The following is a 13,511-nucleotide window of genomic DNA, read 5'->3' as shown; positions in this document are numbered from 1 at the left end:
TTTCCCGAAAATAAAAATCTTTCTTGCCGTTTGTCCTCGGTACGTAAACGATGTACTCGCTGGACTTTTGGTAATTAGCGCATTGAACATTTTCAACTGGACGTACGCGTTTGTCTTTTTTTTTCTCGCGCACTCGCGAAAACTGCGTGTAAGTAACGACGCGAGTCTTTAGCCTAATGGAGCGACGTCGTTGTTTTTTTTTCTCTCCCGTTCTCCCAAAGCGTCGATGAATTAATGATTTGCGCCTCGACGCGTTGAAAACTTTCGACCGCACAATCATCGAGCGTACGGCACAAATAAACAGGCATTAGCCGAGCCCGCGTGAAGCAAAGAAATTCACGCACATATATATAAATGGGAGTATACGGAGGGAAAGAAAATCGAAGCAAGTCAATTTCTCGAGTAAGTGGCACTTACTCAACCTCTTTTAGCAAGGGCTGCTGCTTTCCCAACTCTTTCAGCTTTTAGAGAGAAGCAGCAGCAGCAACCGAGAAACCGATGAGCCGTCCACGCAATAAATAATGCATTCCGTGTTTGCGGCCGGTAAAAGGGTCTCGCTCGATCGTCGCTATAGTTATATGTGCACACTTACAGCTTCTAAACTTAAATGAAACGAGTAAATTTTAGACGACTTCGATGACTGACTGCCCTTTTCATTCCGCGGCTGCGAGTCAAAAGTCACTCGATTGCTTGATTGACAAAACAATTCATTTCTTTTCTTTTTTTTCATCAACTTTTCACGAAGATGCCGTTGCGCGGACTCTTTTAATTGGTGACTCGCACTGACTGCGATTTTTTCCCTCGCGTCTCGAGTGCTTACGCGCGAGTAAAGTGCTTAAGCGTGTTAAAATTCTGCAGCTGTTAATTAAAACGTAAATCATTAAACTAGAAATAATGTCCGAGTTGGTCTATATAAAATTCATCGATCGAACTATCAGTTTGATATTCTTCGAAGGATATAAAAAAAGAAAAAGAAGCGAGCGCGGCAACGAAAGGGTAAAAAGCTCCGAGAGTCTCATACGGAATAATAGCTCTCATTGTTCGCGAGACTTAACGTCAGAGGCAGCGCACTGCATAGCCTATTATAATGCCAATTATAGAAAGTCGTGCGTGCAGTTTAAGATGTTTCCGAAGGGCATTTGGCCTCGCTCTCGGAGAATAAGATGAATTCATTTATTTCTTAATGGTCGCTTAACAACTTTCTCTCTCTCTCTCTCTCTCTCTCTCTTTTGCTATTTATATGTATTACTTAGCTAGTCTTTTGTCAGTGAGCCTTAATTTAATCAATATTCCGCACGCACGAATCACCTCTCCATCTTTTGCGCATTGTCCCGAGCTCAAATTATGAGCTTTTGTTGCACAAACGTGAATCACTCGTGACGAATGTCAAAGATATTTTCCACTGAAGCTTGATCTTACCTGTGCTACGTTTTCCGAACATTTTTTTTACATTTAGCCATGTAGAAGGATTGACTTACCTGTGAATAAGCAAATGAACTTATGTAAAGGAAAGAAAGAATGAGTGTTTTATCGAAATAATAAATCATATCCATAGAGCTTGCGCGTAAATATAGCAAAAGCGTATTAATGTTGAGCGTGTGCATGCACGATACTCGCGATCTATTCTCTTTCGTTTTCACACGCTTACAGCAAACATACGCGCACTTTGCAGACCTACAGCGGGCTTTAATGAATGTGGCACTCGGCGAAAAAGACAACGAGAGCAAAACAGACTTGCCAAGTTGCGAAAAAACAACGCGCGAATCATTTCGGTGTCTATCTGTGACGCGGGACATTGTCATCCCGAAGCTTATTGTCTGTACATAATACGCGGGGGAAAAAAGCTCGATCTCCAAGTCAACAGTTGTCTCTTTCACGCTCCACGAAAAAACAAAAGGGATGATACAATGAGGAAAAACTGGTCACGCTGGATAAGTATTTTTTAGTCTCTCTAGAAAACCACAACAAACAAATTCAGGCTCTCTCTCTCTCGCTCTCTTTCTCTCCACAAGGCACGGTTCAAGGGTGCAGGTATATACTATATGCTGCGCGCGGGTGGGCGATCAAACGGCGGCTGAAAAAATAATTACACGATCTATTCGCGTCGCGATTTCCCTCGTTCACCCCTGCCTCGCGCGCGCACCCGTGCCTGCGCGCCTCTCTGTGTACTTCAATGCCTAGCGCGCACAGACAGAGACATTCTTATTATGATATATATCACGAGCGTACAAGGCTATTATTGTACTCGAGCGACGGATTCTCGTGAGCGCATAACGATATGTCCATAATTGAAAATATACCAGTGATCATTATTTTAACGTATGATACTCGTATGTATGTGTGTGTGTGTGTATAAATACGTGTGTAGCGAAACAATCGATATTATTAATATCGTTATTATTTTTACACGAAGAAAATTTCGATTCTAAAATAATAATAATTGATACGCTCGGAATCGTTATTTTATATCATAAGTACGATTTCAAGAAGAGACCATTAAAGTACGGCTTGGCGCGAATCTAGAGTGTACTGCGTCTGTGTGTATATAATAATGCATGTGAAAGGATGCCAATATTACATAACACGTGTGCATGTGGGCACTGCACGGGCTTGTGTGTATACACGATCGAACTAGAATAATAATACAAAAGCTATTTATCTCTTTAACTTGGGCAGAGTCTCGGAGACGAATGTCTCGCGCGGAAATAATCGACCCATGTATGTATAAACAGCTCTCGAGACACATCAAAACTATCGGGCAGCTCGTGTGTGTGTCTTTACAAATGACAGTGTACATAACTTTGCGACGGACGCAAGTTCAGCTTTTATATATACCTACTCGTCGCGCACACGAAAATGCAGCAGTAGAGCTATTGTACGCGCCGAGCTCTTTCTAACCTGCGCATTATAATACAGCTGCAGCGACGCCAAATAATGATCAATGACCGAGGCGCGCCCAAATGAAAGCGGTGTACATTTTTTCGCGAGAGGGAGAAGTAAGAGGTATATATATACGTACGATAAATAAAAAGGCCAAGTGCTTTTTGCCGAGAGCCGGGCGAAAAAATATATCGATGGGGAGATCGTCCAAGTGTGACAAATGCATCGAGAAGGAGGTGGCGGCGGCGTCGCAGCAGCGATAAATATAAAGAAAAAAATGCCTCGTCCGCGCTTGTAATTTATGAAAGACAAAGCAGGGCGTAAAATCGTGGCCAGTGAAGTTTACGTATTATATACGTGTGTGTAATATAGCACACGTACGGATGAAGAGGCGCAAATCAACGCGCGGCGCTGCAGTGGACACACGAGCCGAATTTAGAAGGTCATTTTCGCGCAGTTTCGATACATATTTGGCGCTCGTCGAAAGTCCACGGCACACACACAATATATACGAAACTTCTATTCTCGTGAAAGACTCGGAAAACTATTAATAATCGAGCGCGAGAGGGGAAGTTGCCATAGACGTGTATGCGCGCATCGGCTCATAGCGTAATGCAATGGCTTTTCTCGGCTGTGCCTGTAACTTCGCTTTGGCTGCATCAATGGCTCATTCAGGCTCGTGGCTTGCTTGCTTCGTTGCTGAGGTGACGACTCTCTCGAGGCGTTGATTTTTCGATACGCGCGCACCTCGCGCAATGCAGGCATCGTCGTCGCAACGACAGATTGGCAAACGTTAAAATATCGAGCTTGCGAAACGCGTCGAAGCGCGCGTGGGTTGCATCGCGCTGTTGGGCTATTTGCGCGCTATTTTACATGAGCTGCGCTGATATTACGCTTAATATACGCAGTTGCACTTGCGGTGAATTGTAGTTTACACGTGTGTGCAGCTGTGCGTGTACCGCATTTACGAGCTGCGCGTCGAATTGCGCGAATTACTTCTATATCTAGGATAATGGCCGAAGACGATTGTTGGCTTCCTGTATGTGTACGTAGATACGAGCACAAAAATCTATGTATATGCCAAGCCGTACGTTATATATATAGTTGAACGCGTTGACCTCGACTGACTGAATCCTCGCGCTGCCACAGGCGTCCCCCCGTGCTGGCACGCGAAATTTTCCTCGAAAAATCACTCGAATTTCCTGTCGATTTTCTGTCGCCCGAGCTTTCGTGCGCTCCGCAGGTTAGCCGCTATAAATAGCTGCGTGCACACAACACACTCGTAGCTGTGCACGATGCACGTGATGCGGCACTAGTAGTGTCTCGGGCACACATACATGCATACGGTACACAGCTGCGCGTTTAGAGCTTGCGGCGGTAAATAGCAAAATTGCCAGCTAAACGGATCACACACAGGATGGCATTGGTTATATCATGCTCTCCCCAGCACGCAGCAGCACTGCATTATACGTAGCCACGTCGTCGTTTTCGTAGCGCGCAGCAACAGTCGTTGCTCATCATCGTCACTTGCTGCGATATACGCGCGCGCGAGATTCGTGTCATACATAGCTGGCCGCTCGCAATACGGACACACGCGTCGTCGGTCCAAGCTCGAGCCAGCTCGACTCGTTTGAGAACGCATTGGCTGGTCGTCTTTTCGAGCTCGCGCGATCGCGATTTCGACGGCGATCGATCGTCCACGAGATCGATGCAGCCAGCGAGCGAGAAGAAAAAAAGCCGCTGGATAGCTCTGCAGCGCGTCCGACCCATTTGTTGCTCGGTACATATAATGCGCGATTACTCGTCGGTGGTACACAGAGTTGATTCGTTAATGGAACTTGCGCGCGCGGCCCGAGCGCCTATATAGGCTTTATCTATGTAGCATCTATTCGCTCTCCGCTCGTGTGACGAATCTCTCCGAGTGCGGTCTCGAGCCCGCCAGGCAGCAGCTCCGAAATTCACGAGCGGCATTTCCGTGGAATTAAGCGATATAAATAAGGAGAGCCCGAGTAAGCCGCAAGCTGACCGTTTGTTTAGTCGAATAAATATTAATAAATTGCTTGCGGCCGAGCAATTTCTCGGATGATATATCTCGCGAGCGCGCAGATCGGAACTAAAGGCGCGTTTGACTTATGGCTCGTGGCGCGCGCGTCTCTTGACTTATTTACCGCGCTACCAAAATTTATTTATTCCGGACGCCGCGTCTCAATTATATTAATAAATAGCACCAAGACGATTAATTTAATTATTTGGCAAAAATGCCCCTTGCGCCTAAAACGGTTTACACGCTCGTAGGTGTATTCGGTCGCTTACAACTCGAGCGTGCGTAAATCACTTATCGTCACACAAGCGCTGTAATTAGGCCTAGAAAGATAGAGAAATATACATTGGGATCTTCCGCTGTTTCCATTACGAAATAGACGCGACTCTCGACGAGCAGCAGTAGCTCTGCCGTCGAGCGATGATATTGCCAATTGCGACTCGCTCGAGGTTCGCTTTGTTTTCGCACACAGCTCGAGCCTTGCGCAAAATTATTGCACTTGACGTGGCCACTCGTATGTATGCGGTGTGCGCTCCGTAGCAGTGCTCGCGATCTCTCGCTCGATGCTGCTCCCGTGGCTCTGGCCGTGTCCGCGTGAGTCGAGCCTCGGATAACGATTCCATACATAAAACATGCCGCACATTAGTAAATATAATGAAACGAGCCGCTCTTATGCATTCACTGGTACATTTTGCAACTCACTCGCTACGAACCCTTTGTCGCAGCAGTACATAGCAAAGAGTTTCGAGAAAATATCGCTTAAAGTGTGTCAGGCATTGTAGGATATTTATGAAAATTGACCGTTGCAGTATCCGCGCGCGCCGACGCACACACACGCACACACGCTCGCGCGAACGAGAGACGAGTTGAAGGGCGAAAATTGCTTCTGACTCTCAAAGTAGACTAGTCGTGCATTATTATCTGCGCTAACGGCGACGGTGGCTACTGCCTGCTGCTGCTGCTGCTGCTGCCGAGTGCAATACGACGATGATACGCGGACGCGCATGGAAATCACTGCTCAAGGTCTGCATACACGGCGGCTGCTGCTCGGCAGCTCAACTGTGTCACGTGCTTGTGTGCGTGTGTATGCACCGGTCACCCTTGTTATAATATTAGATTATAAACGTTGGCGTTGTAGCTCGCGATCGCTGCGATCGTCGCTATGTACGAGAGAAGCGCACGGCTCGCACAATCTATCAACACACGACCGAAGTATTTTCAGAACTGCCACAAGTACAAACAATTTGTTATCGCTAAATAACAGATTCAACAAACACACGAGTTTTGATGCGACGGAGAAAGATAAACTTGGCGATCGGAAAAATATCTCAGCCGTACGAGAGTAACAATTGGGCTTGTAAGCCGAGAAAGATAGAGAGAGAGAGAGAGAGAGAGAGAGAGCGAGAGAGTGAATTTTCAATGCTGGATGGAATCGGAAAACCAGCTGACACGATGGATGATGAGTTGGACGTCGAAGAGACGATTGTGACAAAAAAAGAGTTGGCTTTAGACAGCTCAAGAGTCGACATCGGGCGAGCGCGAGATAAGATAATGAATCCCGTTTCGAGGCGTCGTAGCCGAGGCGTGAAGAGGAAATCGGATAGACGACGATACCCAGATGCATATAGAGGCCAAATGAAAGATTTAGGTACCTTTAAAAAAATCGATGCCATCCTCCGGGCCGCTGGTCGAGCAACGGAGCGTACGAATTATGGGCGACGACGACGACGCTGCGGGACGACGGTGGGCCTCGATTCCTACAAGCCGGGAATTTTGATACCACCTTCGCGCCAGCCGATGAAGAAGCACATGATACGCAGCGGTCGCTCGTAGAAAGTCAGGGTTTTGAAGACGACCCAGCCCCTGACTCGTGATTTGCGCTTGAGGAGGCGCGACGCCTCCTGCGTTATAGCTCTGGCTAGCTGCGTTTTTCGCACCAAGACCCGGCCGAACTGCCAGGCCCGCTGCTGCTGCGGCCGCGTCTTCGAAGCGATCTTTCTGGCTTTTCGCGGAGCCGTAGTGATTGGCACTTTTTCTCTCTCTATCTGATCTTGGTTTTTGATTCTCGTTGCACTATATAATGTGCTAGCTCGTGTGTCGCAAGCCTGGATCGCACTAGGAAATTGGTCGCGACTGCAGTACCGAGCCTACTCTCTCGCTCTCTATGTTTAGTGGCCGCCTAGAGAGAGTGAGAGAGAACGCCGAAATCCACGGGGATCTACGGTGCGAAGGCTATTTTTGAGTAAACCATTTGAAGCCGCTGCGAGTGTGCACGATTCGAAGCTTAGAAATAATGCGCTATACGGGTTTGGTCGCTACTACTGTCGCACTCTCTAGATCTCTCGTCAAAGACGACGTGTAGCTGCGGTCTAATTGCACACTGCGCAACTGGTCGCGGCGAACTGATAACGCCAGCCCTGCGACGACGATATTATCGGCGAGTCGCAAGAATGCACGTATACAACATGATATATTGGATGTTTGTCGTGAGCGCCGAACGCGACGATTATATGTCGCTCATAGCATGCACCGCTAGACTGCTGCTCTTGTATATAATACGGCCGCCTATGCAGTCGTATATCAATTGTGCTCGGGTAAGCGCGCGCGGCTAAGACCTCTCCGCAGCTAGAGGCATGAGCCGCGACTGCCAACCTTGGCGAGGATTTTTTGGCCAACTTAGCAAACTCGATCGAACGAGTTAGCCGAGCTTGATAGCTCAACGATACTTTTCTATCCTATTAATTGATGAAAATTCTCCTTTTCCTTCTTTTATTTTCTCCATTCTCCCTCTCCATCGGCGAGCTTTCAAAAATATTTTTTTTATACTTTGAAATTCAAATTAAATGTTATTGAACACGATTAACAGTTAAAGAAATCGATTCTAGAAATGTTAACTGCAATAAGTTTTTCTGAATAACGAAAACTGTCTTAGGTTTTTAAATGAATCATGCGAATACGATGACACGCTTTGTTGGTAGAAAAAAAAACTCGAGCTCATAAGTTATTCATTTCAGCTAGTTTAATAAATAAGTCGCGATAAGACATTTATTGCATTTACTGCCGCTTTGTATACGTGACGTCAATATTATGCTATAGTATATAATACTATAGCACACAGTAACTAGTTAGTACCGATTTTTCATATTTAATGTTTATCCGCAATAAACGAGAAAATCATTGTTGGATCGATTCTTATCAATTCTCACGATAAATCTTGCAAAAACTCCTTTTGTTTGATCGCAGGCGGGATCGCGCGTTGCGCAGCGACAATCAAAGCCATCGTAGAATAGCCGAGGCGGACGGGCGCAGGACAGCTCAATTAACGCGCTGCGAATCAAAAATAACAGCTACACGACGCGCGTCCACGAGCTTTGGCTCGTCTCTGCAAATTACGATCCTGGCGCGAACGATCCTGCATAGACAGTACGTATAGCCACGTGCATCGTCCGCGCGTGAAATTTCAAGTAGGCGCGAACATAACGCGCCTCCGTACTACGCGTGTATCGGTGTCTATGATGCATACCCATAGAGTATGCATGCATAGCCGCCGCGTCAGCGTCGCGCGTCACTCGACATCGAGCTTATTGATTACATCGCTACGATGGACCCATCCCCTACGTTTATTTATTATTGATGGCATAATCGACGCGCGTACACGATGCATACGACGTACGCATTTGCTCGCCACGATCGACTCGATTTGCCGGGGAGAAAAAGAGAGCCACGAAAAAAAGTACTTGATCCTTTATCTGTAATCTGGGTCAACGGCCCAATAGGCCGTATTACGATGGCGCCTATATAGACGGGCCTATCAAAAAGTGCTCGTTTTTCGCTCGAGCCGAGCCAACGATCCATGTCTATCTTTACCCTTTCAACTCAATCATTCAAATGGTATTGATGACATAATACAAACCTCGAGCCCTCGTCGGCAGCTCGTACATACGCCTCTACACACAGCCGAGCACAATCATCGCCACCGACGCATCACCCCTTTCTCTCTCTCTCTCTCTCTCACTCTACTCGTTTATACATTGCGCCGAGTTCGCAATGTATTCTCGGGCTGTTCGTGTGCAACAGCAGCAGCGCCCGTGTCTATACACAGTACAGCCGCCGCGTATACATCGGAACATAGGGACGCTGTAATTGATTCATGATAGAACCGCGAAACTCAAACATCAAGCGGAGAGGCCACCGCGCCGCTATGCATGGCTTACATATATTTCGATATATGTACGTGCGTTAGCTCTCGTTATGCGCCCTGTAGGTGACACCGCAAGGCCTATACTCGCGTACAATGTATATAAATCCCGCTGCTCCTGTTGCCGATGACGGACGACTGCAGTCGTCCTATCGACGACGCAGTTTGTTTTTTCATCGGCGTCCACGAAACTCGCACTTTTTCGTGATCCTTTCGAGGGCAAGACGAAAGGCTTGGCCAAATAATACCCGCATGCGAACGGAGGAAATCGGCTGTCCTCCCCCCCTCCCGTTCCGGACGACGATCATGCGTGGCGATGATCGGCGATCGACGCGCTCCAGCGTGCTCACGGGGCTCGCTCGTTGTGTCTACAGCCGTCCCGTATATTGACAATTTTAGGTGCAGATAGAGAGCGAGCCGTGTAAGCGCGTCCATGCGAATCATCGTGCTCTCTTGCTCAGCTTGACTCTCGCTCCGATCTGTCTGCTTGTTGCGCGCGTCAATTTCGACTCGGTGCTCCGGGGCTTGCGACTGCGGCCTCTGATGACGCCGCGCCAAAGAGACACGAGCATCTACTACGGCTCCCCTTGCCTGTACTGCACTCCTATACTGCACTGTTTTTACCCAGCTTGTTTATTAAGCTTGCCCTGCGAGACTGCTACCTCCTCGCCGATAGGCCCGATAATCTCAGGCTTTTATTGTTTGTCCGGATTATTGTTCGATCGGGGTCGCCGCCTCGTTTTCCTAGCCTTATAGCGATTCTGTACACAATGCAGCAAGGTGTGCGATATTTGCTTATTACCTCGAGCACATCGGCTTTTGTCCTCTACGCGTCTGCTTGTTATTATTACCTTCGTTGAAATTGGGACGAGTGCTTGTATGGATTATAGAAAGCAACACAAAAAAGTGAAAAAAGAAAAAAAAGATAATTGGGTTACACAGCCTGGTGTCGCGCACACTACAAGTGGAAATGCCGCTGATATCGATACGAATTCTCTCAAGTGTGCGCGTTGTAACGCTAATCGAGTTCGGATTGACATGATTTTTCGGGCAACATTACAGCCGCTGCCTGACTATATATTAATCAAAGTTTTGTAACGATTTGTCAATAATTTGTCGTTTCGTTTATGTCGGAGTCGAGTGAGGCATGCGCCGGCATCATTATGTGATTATGTTCGTGTGTAGTGCATTCGAGGCAACGCAGCCTACGGCCCGACTCCCGACGAGTTTGATCGTGTTTATTCGCGTTTGCAAGCTCATTGATTACAAACATACGTATGCGCGTACATGTATTTATGTTTTCTCGAAATTTCGGCATATTTTGAACGTGGCTCGCCTACTGGTCAAACAGAAGCGAGCCAAAGCGTGCATGTGTCGCGATCTAAACATTCATTTCCCCAAAATGTTTATTTATTTACAATTAGTTGGGCTTGCGCAAGCTCGATCGAGCTTTTGGTAACGAAAATTTATTCGCGTTCTACGTTATCTAGGCAAAGAGGCTTATTAGAGGAGTGAGTGATAGTGTTGGCTATAGGTGAACAGGAAAAGCGAGGGAAAGAGAGAGACGGAGAGAAAAAGCACACTCCACTCTGCTCGACGGTTAAAGGTGTGGTTGCTGCTGCCCGGGACAGACCAAGTCGCGGACCAAGAGATCTGCACTCACACACACACACACACACGCCGGCTGGTGGGTGGAGTCTTTCGATCACTTTGAAATTTCGGAAGTGGGGCTCTGCCCGGGAACGCCGTCGGGGAAGAGCGACTTTTCTCTATCTCTCCTCTTTCTCATATCGCGCTCTATGCGTGTGCCGAGCACGCACACGGAGAGAAAACTACGAGCTTTGCAATTCGGAACAACTGCGCGGAAAAGAAAAAGGCCAAGCTGGGACCAAACATACAAATGGCGGTCATCGGCTTGTTGTCGATTTTCTTGACGCAGTCGATTGCGTCCAAGGAATAAAGCAGTAGCCTAGTTGCAGCTCGAGACATGGTCAGGCGGAAATTCAATCATATTGGCCGGTAAAAAAATGTTAACTCTTCAAAAAATTATACTTTAGACAATTGAAACCTCGAAGAAAACGAAATGTTTTTCTTGCGAGAAAACGATCAGTTGTATCGAAAGCTCCGACGATGGTCGATTTCGTTGGCTCACACGGTAGTGGCAGCAGCAGTATCACCTCCGCCGCCGGTGCTCGCTCTATACCTCTCGCGGACCGAAATGGAAAGAGGAGCACGAAGAAGGTGGAGGAAGGAGAAAGAGGGAGTCGTAGAGGAATAGTTGTAGTGGTAGGATAGCAAGGGTTGCATCTAGTTGCGACTCCCCCACCTCTGGCTCGCTTTCCTTTTTGGGTCACGCCTTCTCGGGGCATATCATAACAATGATAACCGAGTCACTCCTCCGACCTCTTACAAGCACTCACGCACACACATATCCGCCTAGAACTATGTTACGCTCCTTGTTTCGTGAGTTCGCGAGCGATACAGGTGATGATGCTCCCCTAGCCATTGGTACTAAAATTGCATAGTTTTCCCAGAAATATTTAGCTACACGCGTAACAAAAAAAATTACTCCCAAATTATAATTTTCAGTTGTGCTAGAGATTACTTTGATATTATAGACTTGTAACAAGTAGACAAAACAATATAAGGTCAAAAGCATCGAGGGTTGTTTATAAAACATTTATACATGTTATATAAAATGGTAAACGGCATGCGAGGAAAGCGTCTATGCTATAGTCGATTTAGCATCTAGTTCGCAGTACTGCTCCGTTGTTCGAGCTCAAAATTGAAATAAAAACTGTTAAATACGAGCAACAAGGCATCCGATAAATAATAAATTTTTACGTAAATATGCATGTGTAAAACTGGGCGTTAGTTATATCGTAAACTGTGTTGTTCTCGCATGCATTATACAGGCGCGCAAGCATGTATCGATTTGTTTGCCACGCGTTAAGACGAGTCGAGGTGCAATAATACGAAACGAAAGCGAATAAAGGCGAGCAGTTGTAAAAAGCCACTACCTGCACTGGTCTCCAACGGGGTTCCAGCATTTTCCTCGTTGACGTCCGCCTCCTCCTCCCTTTCCGCCTCAAATGTTTCGTCCAATTATTGGCAATCGTCTTTTCCTCTATTTTGCTTCCGATTGCTCGTTACTTTTTTACTCTTTTCCTCTTGTCCTCGAGAGCACGCGTGCGTTCGATCCACCTCTGCTTTCGTTTGGTTTTTTAACGTACCAAATACAACGAGTGTCCACTCGAGCCTGCTGACCGTAAGCGCGTCAACGTGCAGCAGTGTGCGCGCACCGCTCAAAATTTTTACATGTCCACTGTGTCCAAGTCTTTGTACGTCATAATCAGTTTGTTTGTTTTTTTTTTCTTGCACAACGAATTTTAATATTGCCGTCGCGAAGTGCGCGATCGTCAATAAACTATTACGTTGCAGCTAGATATGATACGCGCCGGTCTAACACGACTGTGTTGCTCGGCGGCGTGCCAGCTACTCTGTTCAGTACTATACTTCGTGATGTCTCTCTCTCTCTCTCACTCACTCTTAGCGCGCTGGTATAGATATGCCCTAACCCCTCTACTTCGGGCTCTATGCGGTATGTAGTAGTAGTGGCGCGCGCGAACTCGATATAGCAGAGGCTAGCACGCGGCGGCAGCTTTCTGCTCTCTCTGCGCGACTCCGCTATGACTGTAGAAGTGTAGAGAGAAACACGCGGTGCGGAGTCGGCGCACACCACACGTATATACGCAGAGAGCGAGAGAAAGAGAGAGACCTAGCACTACGCCACTTACTCGAGAGACCTGTCGAGCTGCGAGAGGGAGCTAGATTCTAGGACGCTTATACATCCGATTCCGCACTTTGCTCACTGAGCCAGCTCTGGGACGACAACGGTGAGCTTTCGAGCGAGCTTCTCTCCTTTATTCTCGGACACTTCTTTCTTATACGATGCACGCCCTGCCGTATACTTGTCTATATTTTGCCCGCACCGCATGTACAAGTGAATTAATAATAATCCGCGTGAGTCGATTGCAGCTTTTGTGCGCGCGTCGCAACGTTCGAAGCTCGTGCGCGGGCGAGAGGAGCGGCCCAAAAACTCTCTGTGTATAACAAAATAATATGTGCGTTGAATTCGTTGCGGATGCATCGAGATTATATACGCATATAAGACGAAGCGAGAGTGTACGACGATACGGCGCACGTTAATCATAGCTATTCGGTGCGTGGCTGCGTTGAATTTTTTAATATAATTTCCAGCCGGCGCAGTTTATTTTTTGCCGCGCGCGCGCGCGCAGCAGCAGCTACTGCATGAAAAAAGTATGGATTTCGCCGAGGGGTGAGCCAGCGCACGTAGCGCGTTTAGCGACTCTCTACTATGCCTCTCTCTTG

At 47.2% G+C, this 13,511-nt stretch overlaps 1 protein-coding gene across 11 annotated transcripts in view; it reads right to left on the bottom strand.

The window, feature by feature from the left end:
- Nucleotides 1-12,608, bottom strand: part of LOC106651589 (forkhead box protein P1-like) — a 140,039-nt gene extending 127,431 nt beyond the window's left edge. For all 11 annotated transcript variants that reach the window (XM_014370156.1, XM_023462220.1, XM_014370152.1 and 8 more), the window contains exon 1: nucleotides 12,140-12,608. In XM_014370156.1, coding sequence (XP_014225642.1) covers nucleotides 12,140-12,169 — 30 coding nt within the window. In that variant the 5' untranslated portion in view covers nucleotides 12,170-12,608. The remainder of the gene's footprint in view (nucleotides 1-12,139) is intronic.
- Between the last annotated feature and the right edge of the window lie 903 nt (nucleotides 12,609-13,511).

The sequence above is a fragment of the Trichogramma pretiosum genome, unplaced genomic scaffold (genome assembly GCF_000599845.2).
Source record: "Trichogramma pretiosum strain Unisexual culture from Peru unplaced genomic scaffold, Tpre_2.0 scaffold9, whole genome shotgun sequence".
Classification (NCBI taxonomy): Eukaryota; Metazoa; Arthropoda; class Insecta; order Hymenoptera; family Trichogrammatidae; genus Trichogramma; species Trichogramma pretiosum.
Note: the sequence above shows the minus strand (reverse complement) of the source record. Positions and strands in the feature narration are given on the sequence as shown.